Here is a 20,154-nt window from a genome sequence, read left to right on the forward strand (position 1 = left end):
TTGGCAGTTGTGCCTCATGCTGCCTAGGTCCTGAACGCTGGAGAGAGATGTCCCTCTCACTTTTTCTTTAAGACGCTGCTAAATACCTTCCTGTCTATCTCAGTTTTTCTTTCTTTTTTCTCTTAAATTTAGAGTACCCAATTTTTTTTTCAATTAAGGGGCAATTTAGCGTGCCAATCCATCAAATCTGTACATCTATGGGTTGTGGGGTGAAACCTATGCAGGCACGGGGAGAATTTGACAACTCCACACGGACAGTGACCCAGGGCCGGGAGTCGAACCCGGGTGCTCAGCACCGTAGGCAGCAGTGCTAACCACTGTGACTTGCTGTTCCATTTCAGAGTCAGCCACATTGTTGTGAATCTGGAGTCACATACCGCCAGACCAGGCCAGGATGGCAGATTTTCTAAAGGACATCAGTGAACCAGATGGGTTTTAAAAACAATCGACCAATGGTTTCACGGTCATCATTAGGATTTTAATTCCAGATTTCAATTGAATTCAAATTTCACCATCTGATGTGGTAGGATCTGAACTGCGGATCACCAGTCCAGTGACAATACCACTATGCTGCCACAGTATATCCTTTCAGTTCTGGTGTTGTGGGCGACCTTTTCATTTAAGTGCATGTGCCTATTAAATATTTTGCCGTGGCTGCACACACAGTAACTTAAAAAAAGCTGGTTGGTTCTTGGCTTGTGTGAGAACATGTGGTGTGAGGGAACATTGCTTGTAAATCTTCTCCAGAGCCTCTACTTTCTTTTTGGAATACGGAGACCTGGGGCGCAATTTTCCGCCTCCCCGTGCCGGGTGGGAAAATCGCGGGGGGGGGGGGGGGTGGGAGCTCTGGACAAGTCCCGCCCCGGCACCTGCACGTGATACTCCCACCTCCCCCAAAACGGCATGCCGAGATTTACGACAGGCCGCTCGGAGAATCAGCGCTCGCCGTTTGTAACGGGCGAGCGGCGATTCTCCAGCCCGGATGGGCCGAGCGGCCTGCCCAATACGACGGGATCACACCGGCTCCAACCACAACTGGTCGCTGCCGGCGTGAACAGCGCGCGAACGTTGCGTGGGCGGCTAGTGGGGGGAGGGAGGATCGAGCACGGAGGGGGGGGGGTGGCTCAGAAGGGGTCTAGCCTCCGACGCCGGAGTGAAACACTCCGGTTTTCACTCCAGCGTCGGCACTTAGTCTCCCGTTGGGAGAATCCCGCCCCAGAATTGTATGTAATACAGGTATTTTCTGTTCAAAGTGCCTTCTAATGGTACGTTTTTGTTTCAATGTGCTATATTAATTAGGGAAGTTCCCCAAATGGTGGTAGCTCCATTTTTGCTTTAGTGCGCTAACTGTGCATTCTCAGTTTTTTTTTTAAGCAAACTGCCGTTTCACTCGCTGACTCTCCTGACTCTCCCGCTCACTGCTTCCCTCTCCCAAATCCTCACCGCTTGCCACATGCCGCCTCAATTGCCACCCCTCTTCCAAGCCCTTTTAGGTAGTAAAAATTGTTTTCTAACTGAAGGTAGCTCTGATTTTAACACTCAACAGGTTTTGGGCAGATGGGTAGTGTGATGAGTTGGAAACTCTGCCATTACTCCAGAATTGAGTTGGAAACTGTGGTGATATGAGTGGGAGCACTGCCATTGGTGCAGAGCATTGGTTTCCCATTGGCTCTGGCTGGTCATGTGCCTCTCGTCTGATTGGCTGGGACTAGTCATGTGACTGCTCACCAATTGGTCGAGAGGCAAGTAGACCCCGCCTCCGAGGTGGGGTATAAGTACCCAGGTTTCCCGGCGGTCGGCCTTTCTCTGTAGTCGACCACCGGGCTAACAACTAGCTGATTAAAGCCACAGTTTGGATCTTCATCGTGTCTTGCGTCCAACTGATGGTACATCAGAAACTGTCACTGCTCCAGAATTGAGTTGGAAACTCTGACATTGCTCCAGAGTTGAAGCAAAGTCAAATTTAACTTTGGCGGGTCTGGAAGATCCCATCAGCAGGAAGGGTTAGAAAATCCCATCCAATATGTAAAAAATAAACCTTTAGCTTTGGAAAGGTTCATTACCACCTGCTCGATAGAGTAGCTTAAAATATGGGATGATGGATTCCTGAAGGTCTTCCAGTCGGTACATAAATGAGGAGATTTTTTTTCATTCTGTTTAAAGAAGAATTAAAAATCATCCCTGGCATTGGGTCAACCATATAGCCTGGAGCAGAGTCATGTGTAGGGCAGGTCGACGGAGTGACAAGTTTCCTTCCCTGGGGGACATTGTTGAATCAGTTGGAATTTTTAAACCAGCTTTAAAAATCAGATTGCAAGCTCCAATCTGATCCTGAGGAAATTGTTCTAAATGTTGTAGTTTAAAAACAAAAAAATTCTTAACAATTTGGAGTTGAATTCTCACATGCATGCAGTGAACCGACATTTACTTACTCTGCATTCATACACAAAGCAGTGAAATATTCTTGGTTAAAGGAAGTAGAAGACTGCAAAATCCCAACTTAACTCTTGTTTTAATTTAAAATATAAAAATGTGGTGTGATGCAGAATATTGATGTAGCATCAGCCGGTGGCAGCATACAGGGATGTGTGGCCCATTTCTCCAAATAGTATATTCCTATCCCCAGGTGCCTGTCATGAGAGACATTAAGGAAAAGGGCAGACGAAACGATCGAGGGCTATTTGTTCATGGACATTCCAAATATGGTGCTTATTAGTTTGGTGGCTGCACTGACAGAACATTACAGTTGATTGGTCAGCCTCTCAGCAAGGGGTTAGTGTGCTATGCCCCAAAGAGGGCAAGAAAATAAACAAGGGCAATTAATGAAAGGACATACTTACCACATTCTGTGGATTCTGCAGTACTTTCACCAGCGCAGGATGGTTGTAACCTGTAACATTAAAAAATACATTATCAGTATGCCTTGAATATATATTCATTGCAACTTGGGATATTTAGTTCAAACACTCTACAACATTTTGAGTCAAGAAACTCCAGTTCACACATCAAATGCAAACCAGTTTTTGTCTAGCAGATAATGCTACACAACCATTTCAGATTCAGACATCCCCAAGCACTGGCATTTAGATAACAGGTGGCGATCAATCATAAAATTATTGGTATGTCTCAAACAGATATTGTTTTAAATTAAACACATACAATTAAATTTAGGATCTGCAAGTTTCTTTTAACTAAGTAACAAGAAAGCTATCAGGGGCGAAATTCTCGGCTATGTGCCGGCACCAACGGAGAATCTGCGGGTAGTTCACAACAGGAAAATTGGCGCGAACAGTGAGGGGCTAGCAACGGCGCCACGTGAGCAACCTGCAGACCACGTGGAAAACGGGCGGAGAATCGCTGAGTCCCAGGCCACGCATGCGCAGGGATGATGGTCTGCACTGGTCGCGCAGGGTTCCCGACCGCTGGGACCACACGTGGCCCGCGCTGTCCGGAACTCGGCTCATGGGGGACGGAACATCATGGGGGCGGAACATCATGGGGGCGGAACATCATGGGGGACGGAACATCATGGGTAGGCCGGCCGATGACGTGCCGACGGCCTTGCGACTGCGTGTGGCGCCTGTCCCGATGACGCTGGTCTGGAGGCGGCGGCGCATCGTGGGCTGCCGTCAAACCACCGCCTGCCCCGGATCCGGCGTCGGAAGCCATTTTCCACCCGAGCGTCGATCCCGATTTCGGCATCGGGCTACAGAAAATCCAGCCTCAGATCTTTAAGTTGCAAATCAAAGAATGCGTGTAATAGCCAGATTATTCAGTTTGTCTCAAAACATATTCCACTACAGAAACCTCATTACAACAACAATAAAGTCACAACAGTCAAGAACAGCATGGTTAAATAATGACAATCCATCCACATGGGCAAACATCTGCTTCGGGCACATTCGTCAGAGTGTTCCTCGACAGCTGCAGTGCCGAGATTGACATCACTATTCAATGACACAGCTATTTTTTGGGGCCTTGTGGAGTTTCTCCCTGTCAAGGCCACGCTTAGAAAGCTTTCCTGTACTGGGGAGCTGAGCTCACCAGCAGGACCAGCTTCTCATGGATCGGGGCACCATTTTGAAAGGCTGCCCCGATCTCTACACCCGCCCCAGCCCCCACCCCTATTTTCAGGAACCCCCCACTTTCAGGAATCCCCCTTCAATCCTCAACCTTTCTGCGACTCCCTCTAACCCCCTTCATCCTCTCTTTCATGGACATATCCTCAAGGCCCCGTTCCTTTGCAGTGCCAACCTGGCACATGGGCAGCTTGGCACTGCCAGCCTGGCCCTGGCAATTCCAAATACGCACTCTGGCAGTGCCAACAGGGCATCACGGCAGTGCCAACGGGGCATCTGCCCAGAATTGAAGTGAAGTCAAATTTAACTCCAGGACTACATATTTGATAACACTGCTTCAACACCTTTTCACAGGTATGACCCCCCTCAGCCCCACCCCTTGGCAGACCCAACCTGACATGTGGGCACTGCCCCTGGCCGGTGTGGTCAGGGAATACCAAGAGCAGGGAGTCTGTGGTCTTAAACAGGCTGTGCATATTTAAATGAGCTTAACAACTCATTTAAATATGACTATCTGGATCACGCCCTTGCAGACGTAGTGGGTCGGGTGCAAGCGCCCGGCATAAACTCCATTTTGGCCACTTTCGCTATGCATCCAGGGTAACGAGATCAGCAGCAGGTGCAACACGGTGAGAAAACGCGCCCATAATTTTGAATGAAAGCTAACCTTAGCTCTCTAGGTGAGATTGTGGTTAGGCTTTGGGGAGTCAGGAGTTGAGTTACTCGCCACAGGATTCCTCGCTCCTAAGTGTTGGAGCCACAGTATTTATATGGCTGGCTCGTTATGCTTCTGGTCAAAGGTCATCCCCAGCATGTTACCTTACGATTCTAAAGTATTTGTTTACAACTGTCCTTTGATTTTGTCTGAAGTCTTCCCTTGTGTAGAATTTCCTGATTTGAGTTTGTTTATTTAACTAGTGGAGAGAATTACGGAGCGATTTTTGCTGTTGTGTTGGGAGTAAAGTCCCACAGCTAGTTAGTATTTTATAAGTGAGTGCTTTCACAGCATCCCAGTAAGCAATCTGACCACGGAGAGTAAATCCACAGAAATGGAGGTCGGGATTCTCTCAGCCCGGGGAATCCGCGCGACGGGCGCGAAGCGCGCCACGCTGGCCCGACGCCGACATGCGCTTCTCCGCAGAGCGGAGAATCAATCCCATTGGCACCGGCGTGGTAGGCGCGGTGCCGATTCACGGGCCGGGGTGGGCCGAGCGGCCATTGTGGAAACGCAGAGTCCCGCCGGTGCCGTCCACACTTGCTCTCAGCCGGCGGGAACTCAGCGTGGAAGGGTCAGGGGTGCGGCCTGTTGGGGGGGGGGGGGGGGGGGGGGGGGGTCCGACCCTGGGGGAGGGCCTCCGAATTGGCCTGGCCCGCGATTCGGGCCCTGCCGGTCGGCGGGCCGGCCTCTCGGTCTCCCAGCCTCCTTTCTTCCGCGCCGGCCCCTGTACACATGCGCCATGTTGCGACGTGGCCTGCGCGGACAAGAAAGACACCGCGCATGTGCAGAAATCACGACGGTGGAACTGCTCATGCGCCGGTTCGCACCAGAACAACTGCGCATGCGCGCATCCCCCAGCGCCCATTCCACGGCCGGATCAACAGCTGGATCGGCCAGAATTGCTGATACTGGGAGCGTGTTGACGGCGTCGAGAAACCCGACGGCGTCAACGTTTAGCCTCAGGATCAGAGAATCCCGCCTGGAGTTTCTATCATGGCAAACCTGAGTACTCACCTGGAACTGGGGACTTGACTGATTGTTTCCCTCGCTACCTGGAGGCTCAAAGTCAATTGGCATGCAATTCCTGCAATTCCTGCAGTTCCAGCTGACAGCAGGTAACTCAGCACAGACTAAGAAACAAATTTGAGAACAGGATGATCATCCGTCTGTAGGTCTGCGCCAGACAGTGGTTTTTACCTGCAGGCCCAATTGAGGGGACATGGAATACTTTAGTAATGAACAGGACACTTGCATCAAACATTAGTACTGGAGAACTTTATTTGTCGATTGTTCAGTTGCGTGTGTTACTAGAATGCTTAATCCCAGCACAGCATTTTCAGCAATTTAGTTGGGTGACAAACAGAACTCAACTTGGTTATAAAACCTAAGTGCCTAATGACAATTTTACAAAGCAAAACAGATCACCACCTAGTCAACTTCACTGAGTGTTCACACTAACTTTGTAGAATCACATGCAGAACTTAATGTGAAACCAGAGTTCTGTGCGCTGCTCCGGCGCCGAAAGCCTGCCCTACATGGCTGAAGTGGGTCCGCGTATGCGCGCCACGGCCAGCGCGGGTCCGCGCATGTGTGCCACGGCCGTCTTTGGGCCAGCCCCTGGGCAGCATGGCGGAGCCATACAGGGACCCGGCGCGACTCTGGCCACCCTGGAGGCCCCTCCCGGAGTCAGCTCCCCCCCCCCCCCCAAACAACCAGGACGGCTCCCACAGCCAAAACGCCGAGGTCCCGCCGGGTAGGACCATATGCAAATGATACCGGCGGGACTCAGCGGAACACGGCGGGCACTCGGCCTGTTGAGCGCGGAGGATCGGAGAATCCCGCCCAATATTCCATTCATAACGGTCCTTTCATTTCCTCCACCAAGTTACATGGAGCCTAGCTTCTGTCACGCTGCACAGACCTCTATTAGTCCCCTGTTGGTACTGATAAATGTCTGAAGGATACAGGGAAATTTGGGCGAAAAACTGCCTGACAACTGCCCAATCGACTCAAGCTTAATCAATGGTCCTGAACTCTTTGAATCCAGAGATAAGAGAATCGATTCATCATCGGAAAATGTAATTGCACATTACGCTAACAGCCCAAACAGCTGAACATGTGTTTATTTGTGGTCAGAGACAAGCACAATCTGGATAGTCAGTTTGAGGTTTTCATAGGATCATAGATCACAGACTTTACAGTGCATTCGGCCCATCGAGTCCACACCAGCCCCTGAAAGAGCACCCTACCTAAACCACACCTCCACCCTATCCCCGCAACCCAGCAACCCACCTAACTTTGGACACTATGTGACAATTTAGCGTGACCAGGCCACCTAACCCGCACATCTTTGGACTGTGGGAGGAAACCGGAGCACCCGGCGGAAACCCACGCTGGGGAGAATGTGCAGACTCCGCACAGATAGTGGCCCAAGCCAGGATTTGAACCTGGGTCCCTGGCACTGTAACACAACAGTGCTAACCACTGTGTTATCATGCCGCCCTTCACCATGAATGTCGGAAGTACGTTGCGGTAGGGCTTGTGCCCTCCCACTCACCTGCTATTTACCCAGGGAAGTTTTCTGACATCGTATTCTCATTTTCCAAAAGGAGTATTCCCAACTGCACTTGGGAACTTGACATGACAGGGGAGAGGCATGGTACCATGGGTGAAATCTGTTGTTGCATTAAGCAGAGGCCGATCGCAATTTAGAAAGAGGCCTTGAGGAACAGAAACATCTTTCATCCTCGGGTGAAGAGAACAACCACCCAACAATTCAAAACCTGACAATTCATCCCTCTCTCAATTGCCAGTCTGGCTTTTGGGTCTTCAAATCTTTCCTGGTGCTTCATCGCTTTTAGCAATGCTGCACACCTGTTTTGGCGATGAATTATTCGCTCTCAGCAACGCTGAGGAGAAAATGGGCAGAAATGTGACTTGCATTACCAGGCCAACATCATTTTTTCATTTAAATGTATCCAACTCTGCAGGTCATTCAGGTGAAATTAAAGTCAGAGGATTAAAATGGTTTTGGGAAAATGAGGAAGGCCCTGTCATAAATGGTTCCGCCTAGGCTTTCCACCCTCCTACAAACAGGGTGAAATAAAACCTCTGTTCAACAAAAACTCAACATGTTTTTTTTGTTCAGCCACAAACATCAGAAGAAAATTTCAGATTCGGCCCATCTAATCTCAACTTTCCAGGAAAGCAAACATACCATTTTCCCTTTACAGTTTTAATATCAGCATAAATAAACAGAAGAAAATATTTTTCTATTTGTATCCAGTTTTTAATGATTTGTGAAATTGGGACTCCCGAGTCTCTTTGGCACCTCTAGTGTTTAATTTTTTTGCTGTTTGATAAATATGCCAATTTATGTTTCTTGATGCAATGTCAATGGCCTCACATTTGCTGGTATTGAACTCCATCTGCCATAGTTTTCCCCAGTCACTTAATCACTATTGACATTTATAGCTTTCTATCATTGGCTGTTCCTCCTAACTTAGTGAATGCTGGTTAGTGGCAACCTGGGAGCAAATATTCTGACTATGTCTCACTTTGTGCGATGATATAATCCATTTCATGGAGAAGGAATTATTAACAATTCAGTAATATTTACAAGTCCTTCAATCACCATATTATTTGCTATCCGAATTTCACCCTAGTTTGGAAAATACCTCTGGGTAGGAAGGTCACAGCTACAATCACCACTGATACAAATGAGCATCTTGATGGCAGAATACTGTATCAGTTTGATGGTCAAAGCAATTATCCCTCTGAAATGGGAGGTTGTAAGTTCGAGCTCCAATATAGGACTTGAGCACAATAATCTAGGCTGACACATCAATGCAGTACTCGGGGACACTTTTCAAGTACGGCATTAAACTGATCCTGGTCTGTTACAGAAAAACTTCCAGAATATCCTTTACCTTTAATGTAAAGTTACAGCGGAGGATATAAATATATTTATTTCTAAAATTTGCAAAACAAATGACCGCATAGTCGGCAACTTTGATATTGGCATCAGTGTTGCAACATAGCTGATGTCTCATACTCTCCATTTTTAGTCACACAAATTCTCCTTAACCATCTCTCCCTTTACACTGACTTTCAAAAAAGGGGAAAAGAAATGACAACTAGAAATAACATGTGGTGTAACAGAAAACAATGGGCAAAATTTCTGTAATCTGTGCAATCTTTTTCAAAATTAATTTATGGGACATAGGTGCCGCTGGCGAGGACAGCATTTAATGCTCATACCCAATTGCCCTATCATGCTTAATTCCAGGGATAAAAAGTTCTAATGTTACAAATAACTTAATCTGAAGCCTTAAGCAAGAAGTGATATGAATTGCCAAATAAGGTAAGGCTAAGTTAAAACAAAAGGTCAGCTAAAGCTTAATGTAAACTTTCCAGTGATAAATCTAACCTGATACCTCTTGAAAATAAAGCATATATGTATGGCAACAGACAACTCGACCTTTTGGCTAAGATCAAGCCTGAGTTCAGGAGTAATGTTTGTTCTTGTCAGCTTGGATCTAGTATGCCTCCTTTGAGAGAGGTATAAATTGGATTCAATTTGAATTTGAATTGTTTTTTGGAGAAAGCAAGAAGATGAATTCGGGACTTTCCCCTGTCCACTCTGCACATTGGTTTTGTAACTCGAAGAAAGGAATAAAATTAAAAATGAAACAAGACAGCTGATATTGCATCAGAAAGAAAATATTGTTTGAATTTGTTTCACACGAATAGGACTGAATTCTAACTGTGCCCGGTGGCAGGACAGGAAGGGAGCGCGACTTCCGCTCTCTTGTCTTTTGCTGGTTTCCACGCAATTCCAATTAAAATTGTAAGTGCCGGTGGCATGCACAGGAGACACGTGCAATAACACAGTGGGGGAAACATTTCAGTGATGAATCCTGCTCAGCTGGCAATGCAGCAGGAATAAACAAGCTATAAAAGAACCCCCCTGTCAAACACAGAGGCCACAACTTTCCTTGCCCCACTCCATTCTCATTAACTTATGAAGAGAATAAAGGCAGTATGGGTGTTCTTCAAATTAAAATTTCACTACATTTCACATCACATTGATTTCACTCTATTCATGTGCGCATCATCATTATTTGTTGAAACTCGATTAGAGAGCTGAATGTGCTGGATTCATCAATACCCATGAGACACAATCTATTCAACAAAATATTATCATCTTCAGAATCTTTGCTAGCATTCGACAAATTGCGTGGGTGGATTATTGGATATGAGATTAATTTTAATGTTTCACCAGCAGCTCAGTGATCAGTGAAATTGCTTTGTGTTCGCACAGGATGAAAAGCATATACCATGGGTCTGGTTCATATTGGAATTATTTCTCAAAGTATCTGCTTCACTCTCTTTTTATAAGTTTGTTTATGGAATGTAAGCATCGCTGGCAATGTGTTCGTTGCACATCCCTTTTAAAAAAATAAATTTAGATCCAATTCATTTTTTCCAATTAAGGGGCAATTTAGCATAGCCAATCGATCTACCCTGCACATCTTTGGGTTGTGGGGGAGAAACCCACACAAACACTGGGAGAATGTGCAAACTCCACACGGACAGTGACCCAGAGCCGGGATCGAACCTGGCACCTCAGCGCCATGAGGCAGCAATGCTAACCCACTGTGCCACCGTGCTGCCCTTTGTTGCCCAACCCTAATTGTCCTTGAGAAGATGGTAGTGAGCAGCCTCCTTGAACAGCTGCAGTCCATCGGCTGCAGGTATCCAATTTATGACAGCTGTGCTACATCATTAAAAAGACCAAAACATACAAAAGAGGCCTATGTCCCACTCATGCTTATGCAGCCGGTAACAGGCTATCACAGATTTGGTATGGTGCAATGAGAAGGGGTTAATTAATAATCTTGTTGCGCAGTGTCCTTTAGGGAACTGTGACCATAATATGATAGAATTCTTTATTAGGTTGGATAGTGTCCAATCCGAATCTAGGGTTGCTGGTATTGAACTCCATCTGCCATAGTTTTGCCATAATAAATCTAAACAAAGGAAACTATGAAGGTATGAGGGGTGAGTTGGCTAAGATAGATTGGGGACCTTCATGTGGATAGCAATAGCTAATATTTAATGAACAATGTATGTATGCCAACTGTTACACATTTGCCCTGTTACACAGGGCAGCACGGTAGCATGGTGGTTAGCATAAATGCTTCACAGCTCCAGGGTCCCTGGTTCGATTCCCGGCTGGGTCACTGTCTGTGCGGAGCCTGCACATCCTCCCCGTGTGTGCGTGGGTTTCCTCCGGGTGCTCCGGTTTCCTCCTACAGTCCAAAGATGTGCGGGTTAAGTGGATTGGCCATGCTAAATTGCCCGTAGTGTCCTAAAAAAAAGTAAGGTTAAGGTGGGGGGGGGGGGTTGTTGGGTTACGGGTATAGGGTGGATACGTGGGTTTGAGTAGGGTGATCATGGCTCGGCACAACATCGAGGGCCGAAGGGCCTGTTCTGTGCTGTACTGTTCTATGTTCTATTTCTTTATGGCGCAGAAATACAACAGGAAAAGTACCCAACCATGGCGAACAAACTAAATTATGGATATTATTAGACCCAAGGAGGATCATATAAAGTTGCTAGAAAAAGTAGCAGACCTGAGGTTTGGGAGCAGTTTAGAATTCAACAAAGGAGGACCAGGAGATTGATTAAGAGGGGAGTGTGAGAGTAAACTTTTAAGGAGCATAAAAGCAGACTGTAAGTGCTTCAATAAATATGTAAAAAGAAAAGATTACGGAAGACAAATGTAGGCCCTACAGTTAGTAAATGGAGAATTTATAAGTGGACAAACAATAGGCAGAGCAATTAAATAGCCACTTTAGTTCTGTCTTCACAGAAGAAGACACACATAACTTCCCAGAAATGTTAGGGAACCAAGAGTCTAGTGAGAAGGAGGAATTGAAGGAAATTAATATTACTAAATCTAATAATTCTGGAGGAATTAATGGGACTGAACGTTAAACAGCGGGGCTTCATTATCACTCCTTTATTCTGTTATTTAACCAGCTATCGGGAAGATTGACTGGAAGAAGGGAGGTGGTTGTGGGGGTTTATGCCCAGATGTTAGACCTGCAATCAGGTATGAGGGACCACAGGACAGGGAGGCTCAGACTGGTGACTGGAATGCAGGGTGTGGGAAGTCTTAGGCTAGCAATTGGAAGATTTGGGGGCGATGAGAGGGGGGGGGGGGGGGGTGTGGTGGATGGGAGCGAGTCAGATCCCAGGGCAAAAGATGGGATGTGGGAGTCAGACCATTAATCAATAATGAGAAATTAAGGGGCAGCATGGTGGCGCAGTGGTTAGCACTACTGTCTCACGGCGCCGAGGTCCTGGCTCTGGGTCACTGTCCTTATGGAGTTTGCACATTCTTGCCGTGTCTCTTGGGTTTTGCCACCACAATCCAAAGATGTGCAGGCTAAGTGGATTGGCCACGCTAAATTGCCCCTTAATTGGAAAAAGTTAAGTGGGCACTCTAAATTTAAAAAAGAGAGATTACAAGGTTTTGGATTACAGGTTGCAGCCAGTATAAACCACAGGTGGCAAAAGGTTTGATTGAGAGACTGGGTGGGCAGGGGAGAAATGAATTCCTGTTCCTCCTGGTGCATAAGCAAAGTGGTAAAACCCACTTACCTGCTGCTGGCTGCTCCTGTCTCCCTTTTACTGAACCCTGGGAAAACTGTTTAAATTTAACTGGTGAATTTAAATCTGGTTCTCGATTGCACCGTGGGAGCCCAATTTAATTATAACAATGCATCCTGTCCTCCAAGATATTACAACGAGGCTCCATATAGCCCATTGCCAACTGCAGGAATGGCCAATTTGGGCAATGCTTTGAGGTTTTTAATTTTTAACCTTTCCACCCTGGACAGGTGGGTGGCATGGGGGCTAGTTTAGGTGTGTGTGTGGGGGTGGGTGGGGAGGGGGTGCAGTTAATACTGATCCTACTATGTACCTTTTAAGATTTGATCTGACCAATTTCTCTCGTGGTGTAATATTATTGGACTGCCTCTGGAGACACGTCACAACATTGCACAGCAAGCTAGCAACTCTATTGGTTCAGCGCCTGAGGTTTACCTTTTCCCAAGGCAATTAATCACATCATTTCACTCAGACGATCGAGTGAATTTTGTTCATCCTCAGTTAACCTTGGGGATAAGAAGAAGTGGGCCTGGAGCTTGTTTCTCTGCTAGTCAATCACTGGGGGGTAATCTGTGGCCGAACCCCAGAAAGAAAATCAGGTAAACCCGGGAGACTGAAGTAACTGAAATCTCAGTTGGGTGTTACAGAGAAAGCAAGAGGTGCCAAAGAAAAATTCACAGCTACAACCACTTTACTTTGCCAGCTAAATAAGAGTATGAAAGGAACTCTATGTGAGATCTGTCGGAGAATGAAAGATGGAGCAAATTATTCTTTTAATTTTATGCTGGATTTAGATATGTACAGTAGTAACTACCTCCAAAAGACAGATATTAGGATGTGAACTATGAAACAGAATAACTTCACCAACATCTAAATCTGAACTATCGACAATGCAAGTTGAAATATAAACAGCTTGTTGCATTGCCATCTCCGGTTACACTTTGGAGCTGAAGGCATGCTAGTTAATTTTGTCACAGATCTAACAACGATGTATCAATGTTCTGTTTTACATTATAATATAATATTGACCACTGACCTCTTATTTTTTTCACTGCTGCAGTGGATCTCTCATTGTGTCACCATTCCTATTGCTGCTGCCCACTCTTTCACTAGTGACACTCTCTGTTTAACATCCCACTAAACCTCTGAATACTGAAATAATTTCCTGCTGATTGAAATTACATGCCAAACAGGAAGTGTCACTCAAAAGGATTTGGACAGCCTATATTCTGGAAGAACGCTATAGCTGCTAGTGACTATACTGTATTAGGAATACAAAGGTAGCTTTAAGGGATTTATATTTGTATTGGTAAACATTAGAAGGGCAAAACCTAGAGTTAAATTCATGCTGGAGAAAGGTGTTTGTATGTGTGGGGTTTGGCTTCAATTCTAACTGTGATTCTATTGTGCTTAGAGAGGGCCATGGCATGAAGAGCAAATAAACCAGTAATGTTAAGAAAACAGATGACGGAAACTTAAAGTCCATCTAGTTGAGAAAACTGGAGAAATGAAGAGAAGTTTCCAAGAAGTCTGGAGTTAAAAGAACTGAGGAAACAGGGAACTAGAATCGATTGCGGTGCAGTAAAGTCACAGAGTTGAAAATGTAACCAAAAGAGAAAATGCAGGAAAATCTCAGCAGATCTGGCAGCATCCGTAAGGAGAGAAAAGAGCTAATGTTTTGAGTCCATAAGTCCCTTTGTCAAAGCTTTGAAGTAAGTCAATAGCAAAGTTCCATGGTTGACCCCCCCCCCCCCAAACCCTTTAAACAGAATTAAGTGGCTTTCAATCACCTTTCTTCATGGTTGAGTGATTTTAAAATGGTTAGCTAGAAATTGACAGCGCTTAATTCTTATTTGAAGTGGTCCAGGAGCTGTCAATCAAAGCTTGCTGTTTTTAACATCGCGGTTAGAGCACTTCAGAGCTACTGAACCATGAAGGAAGATGAATGGAATAATGCTGACAACTTTGGTGTGAGAAGCTGTCAATCACAGCCTAGTAAAATCAATATCAAAGCGAAATGAATGAATGGCTTGCAGGTCAGAGTTTAAACACAGGAGACTTGTTTTTTCTTTCTAGGAGTTGACAGTGCTTCCATGTCTGAGCCAGCAGATGTATTGCACAGGTAAGTGTTAAATCAGTGATTTTTTTAATTGCCTCTGCCTGGACTGTTCTCCAGCTCCCAGACAGATGTCTCTCTTTCGGAGGGCTTCCTGACAGGGGTTTCTTTTTTGGAGAGTTTGTGGGGGGGACTCCATATTTTTGGGGGTTTGAGGGGGGTCTCCATTTTTAGGGGGTCTCTGGCAGGATGTCTCTATATTCAGGGGGTCTCTGGGGAATCTTATTATTTATGGGGTCCCAGTGGGGATCTCTTTATTTAGGGGGTCTCAGCAGGGGGTCTCTTTATTTAGGGGTCGCTGGTGTGGGGGTGGAGGGCACAGTGGGGGTGTACAGGAAGGTCTGAGTTGCCAGGTCAAACTAAATATCAATGGATTTTTCAACCAGCCTGCTTCTAATATGCTGGCAGTCTAGTCCAGTACGATGCAACCCTTGGTCAAATCATGTTTCCTTTATGTATTCTAACAGGATTCTACTGATCAATGCACCATATAAAGTAATTCTTTCAGCATTCTGTGCAGTGCATAAAGCAATCCCCTATGTCACACTCAATTTCACCGTGTAATGATACACTTTTGAAATGGTTCTTGTTTTGGAGGAAAGGAGATAGCGATGGCATTTATTATGTTAAAGATGTATTTAACAGCTGAATTCAATTAGTTGTTTGCAGTAGAATACCAGATTGGTTGATACCAATGCTTTTCAGATAGTTACAGATTGATGGTGTCGATTAGGTTGGAGGAACATAAATTAAACAAATGAGTCCTTATGAAATTCAAAATTAACAACGGAATATGGACAATGTAATTGAACGTCGCAGTCTTTTGATGTATAGGAGGTTAATGTTCCCTGTCTCTCATGTGCATTGTGGAATAGTGAATCTGAAATCAGAGTTTCTTCCCATGTTTCTGCAGAAGAAAAAAATCTTTTGTATTCAATTTATTAAAAAATAAGATTTTGAGTGGTTTTACCAAGCTATAAGAAGGTTGGAGGAAATGGCCGTTTAGACTTTTCACATATTCAAATGTGGGTTTGCAGAAACCTATTTTGGATCAGATGCGGGATTAAAAAAGGTTTTGGGTTTGTAGAACATGACTGCCAAGTCTTGCCATAAATATTTCAGGAGGTTGTATCACATCGACTTTCCACAACATTGTGGGATATTTGCCAGTTCAGGCTTATTTTAAAGAGATTTGATTGCGCTTTTTTGTGTGCTCCTTTAGCACCAAAATTACAGTGCCAACCAAGGGCATAGTTAGAAACACTTGAGCTTGCGGCCTCAGGTCTGTGGCGGTCAGGGAGTCTCACAGCAAGAGTGACAAAGAAAACTCCTTACCAGTAAGACCGCTCTGCACATCAATTATATTTTGTATTGAGACTGCTCATGTGGAATCCTGCTTGCTAGGGGAGGGACTACCTGTGAAAAGACTGGAGGGGTACGGGAGTGACCAATGCTCTCTGTGAACATCAAAAAAACAGTTTGATTTTAATTTTGTTTCAATCAATGATTTGGCTGGGCCAACATGTATAAGTATGGTGCAGTGTGGAGAGGAAGGACAAAGAAATGGAAAGGAAATGATAAACCCCTCGGCCCCGGGCCTTCTATATCAATATAGTCTTCATGCTGATTCTAGTAGCCCTCTTGTGGGGTGCAGCGAATGGTTCATCAGAAAATCTCCAGCATAGCCATCATTGGGAGGTGCGTTTCCAGCTCCCGGAGGACAATTCAAGAGGATTGGCAACTCTCATCTAGAGTGACGCTTAAAAGATTATATATGATGAGTATATGGAAATGACAACACTTGGTGCAGGTAATTCATAGATTTAGTTCCCTGAGAAGATACTCTGGATAAGCAACATTTTACATTTAGAATCTCCACAAACAATGATGTTCTGAGGAAAGATATTCAGCCAAGAAATGGAACTGTCAGGTTTTAAAATATCCCTTCCTGAGGAATATAGCTTCTAGTATAACATGTGGCCCTTACCAATAGGGATAGAAGAGATCTGTGTGTAGAGATCAAGCATTCTGTTGCCATCGACATCCACCAAGTAGTTACCCCGGCTCTCCTCATAGTCACAGAAGAAATTCACTGCATCTATGTTCTGATGGGGGAAGGAACAGGAAACAACATTTATTTTGCAGTTATAGAGCAACATATTTCTAAAAATGGCAACGGTGCTGTTCAGTGATTGTCATTTAGTGCAGAACCCACAACAACAGTAAAGTCTCAAAATTCAAATGTCAGCAGCGAAAAGAGGAATGTAGGCGTTTCTGTCTAAATATTTCAGGAGTGTGTAGAGTTACAGCATATTGTATAAGACAGAAATATGTGACCGCGCTTCAGTACAGAATTGCTAACGCTAGCCTTTGTATAAAAGTTGTTGTTCACCGAGGCACTACTTGCAACTACTGGTATGATCAACTAGACCCTCACCCTGCCTTTTAATGCGTGTCATCCCCATTAAAATCACTCCTCTCTCTCAATTTGGCCAATCTCCCGTGTGGCCCTTGTCTGAATTCCCTTAAGTTGAAAGGAGGCAGATTTAAACAGAAATAACAAACAATCGATTTACCCGTTCAAATCTGGCTGGACCATGTGAAATATTATCAGGTCTTGCTCCTAGCTGGAAAATGCACTGTTCGAGGTCCATTCTAGAATGCAAAATTGCCGTCACCAAATACACACCCTTTTCTCTCTCAGCTCTTCCAGGTCAAGCAAAATTCTCATCCTTGTTTTCAAATCCCGCCTAGCCTCACCCCTCCCTAGCTCTCTAATCTCCTCCAGCCCCACCCCCTGAGATATCTGCGCTTCTCTCATTCTGGCCTCTGAATCTTACTACTGCACCATTTGTGTCCATGTCTTCAGCTGCCTAGGCTACAAGCTCTGGAATTCCCTCCCTAAACATCTTTCCTCTCTACTCATTAATACACTCCTACCAAACTATTGGTCATCTGCACTAATGCCTCCTCCTGTGTTGGTAGGGTGTCATTTTATTGTTTCTAATGTCCCTGTGGGATGTTTTATTATGTTTAAGATACTGTATGAAAGTTGTTGTTATTACTGGTGTTAGTTTTCAGTAGTCTCTCTGGGAGACTGACTGCAGGCTGAATGATAATTCTTTAATTCTCAGGAAAGTTTAGTTTCATTTACTCAGTGTTTTAATGTTGAGTGAGTTCAGTGAAATTAAAAAACTTAAGGCAAGTTCGAATTCACTGTCCCTTGAGGTCTACATTGAGTAGGTGTATTGGCTACGTTAAATTACCCCTTAATTGGAAAATGTTTTTTAAAAATTAAAAAATACTCATGGGATGAGATGAAGGCAACCAGCAGACACCAAGATTATGCTGTTGCTGTGGGTAGCAGCGTACTACACTGGGTGGTGCAGTGAGAATCCAGAACACACCACCAGTTTGTGTTGTTGTTGTGGGTAGCAGCGGACAACACTGGGTGGCGCAGTGAGAATCTATCATGAATGATTCTTGGTTCTACCTTGTTATCTCCGCATGAATCCTCTTGACAGCATGCAACTTAATTTCCTCTTTGCAGGCTGTGGCATGGAAGATGCAAATGAGATGCTTTAGGGGTGCTGAAGCAGTCCCTCATATTCCATTTATTAGAATTGTGGTGGTTTATGCTGTGGTGATTTATGTGGTCACATTTCCCAGGGTGGGGGGTTGGCGCATATTGATCCCTCCACCCCACCCCTGTCCGAAAAGTCAGTCACAAGCCAGCCACATTTAAAAAGGGCTACCCTACAGTGATAATGCATCATGGCTGGTCTCAACAAGCTTAGCATGGGACTTGGTGGAAGGTCATCCTGCCCTCAAGAGTGTCAGTCTGAGTGACCGGCAGCTCTTGCAGATCCAGCAATGTCAGAACTCAGTAGTGGATACCGCTACAACTAAAAGCAACCTCATGACAACATGGACAGCAGTTTGCGACTTTTGGGCAAGGAGGTGTCAGGCACCCTAGGGAGGAGTTGATAGGGGTGGTGGGGGGATTAAGCTTTGGAGGTCGGGGAGAGGCAGGAAGGGGGGGTTGTTAACATCTTAAGGGGATGCCCCCACAAGAGGAAACATCTATCTTGTCAATACCTTCAGAATCTTATATGTTTCAAGAAGATCACCTCTCATTCTTTCCTCATAAGACAAAGCAACTTTTATATTTCACCCCTGCCAATAAAGACCAGCATTCCATTTGACTTCTTAATTACTTGGGTGATATGTTGCCTTTTGAATGGTTCCATTTATAAAGTTAATAAGGAACAATTGCTTGGTGGGAACTTTTATGTTGGCACTGTGGCCATGAGGAAGCTGTGATGGTTAGTCACAGAGGGAAGTAAAGATCTGGAACAATTGGTAAATGACCAACTGGGGTTGCCTTCACCAGCATCGCAGTCAGATGAGTTAATGATGAGCAGGGAGGCTGGAAAAGGATCTCCTATCCTGTTGTACCCACTTAACAGCCAGTAGCAAATGCTGTGCCCTCATGATGGCGCTGTTGTGCAGTACACAGCAGATTGCAATGAATGAATGAATGAACCAATTTGATGAGCACTACAGGGCTCCAGAATAGCCCATGCAGCAGAAGCATTTCTTCAATACTCCAATAGTCCAATGTAAAATCACACACCTGAGGCATTAACTCTGATTCTCTCTCCACAGAGGCGCCCTGAAAGGCTGAGTATTTCCAACATTTTCTATTTTTCTTACAAATTTCCAGAATTCACAGTATTTTACTTTTTTTTAAAAAGAGAGATTTAAATATATTCTGATCCCTTTCCAAACAAAGCCTCAGTGACCTCCCTGATGTCACAGTGAACGGTAGCCTGGGAAATGTTGCAAATATTGCCTGCTCCAGCCTGGAAGGAGCCCAATGCTTAAAGGTCATGATCTGGGTGACTTTCACAATCGCTAGCTGTCCTTGCCCTGCTGCGAGGTAGCCATCCTTGCTGCAACAGCTGGCCGGTTTTGTTGAAAATCCTCCTCGTTCGAGCAGCTTGCCCTCCTTTGTGCCACCTCTGCCTGTTCTTCCTGTCCTGCTGCGGGCCACGGACAATGCAAATTATTGCACCCATGTATGGCCGCAAATGGCCTGACCAGTTTTTTAAGTCGGAACGCCACATGCCCCAACATTCCTTGTGGATTTCACCATTTTTAACAGTACAACCCGCCAGACAATTCTAGAAACTCAACAAGAATCGTAGAAATCGATCAGTAACTTACCTGAAGCTTTTAAAAGTACGGCTGGTGGGAGGGTGAGGTCCTGCTGCTGAGCAAAGGTTTACTGGTGCAAGGTTGAGAGGGCATTCGCTGGAGGAGCCAGGTCAAAAATGGCACCACTGACGACAAATCAACATTACATGCTGACTGACAAGCATACTCTGCATACTTTGGTGTACACTTGCTTGTGTGAACACACTGACCAAAATGACTTTGGCGCGGCCATGAACAGAAGTGTGCATATATGCCCACGAGTGTACCATGTGTGCCATTTGGGACCTCAATTGACACCATTATAGCAGGTTTGCAGTAAGGTTAGTCAGCACATCAGCCTA

The 20,154-nt window shown here is 45.3% G+C and overlaps 1 protein-coding gene across 3 annotated transcripts in view; it reads right to left on the bottom strand.

The window, feature by feature from the left end:
• abat (4-aminobutyrate aminotransferase) overlaps positions 1–20,154 on the bottom strand; it is a 225,295-nt gene that overhangs the window by 57,590 nt on the left and 147,551 nt on the right. For all 3 annotated transcript variants that reach the window (XM_038821033.1, XM_038821035.1, XM_038821034.1), the window contains exons 5-6: positions 16,581–16,698; positions 2,841–2,890 (exon numbers count right to left, since the gene is read on the bottom strand). In XM_038821033.1, the coding sequence (XP_038676961.1) occupies positions 2,841–2,890; positions 16,581–16,698 (168 nt within the window). The remainder of the gene's footprint in view (positions 1–2,840; positions 2,891–16,580; positions 16,699–20,154) is intronic.

The sequence above is a fragment of the Scyliorhinus canicula genome, chromosome 15 (genome assembly GCF_902713615.1).
Source record: "Scyliorhinus canicula chromosome 15, sScyCan1.1, whole genome shotgun sequence".
NCBI classification, from domain to species: Eukaryota; Metazoa; Chordata; class Chondrichthyes; order Carcharhiniformes; family Scyliorhinidae; genus Scyliorhinus; species Scyliorhinus canicula.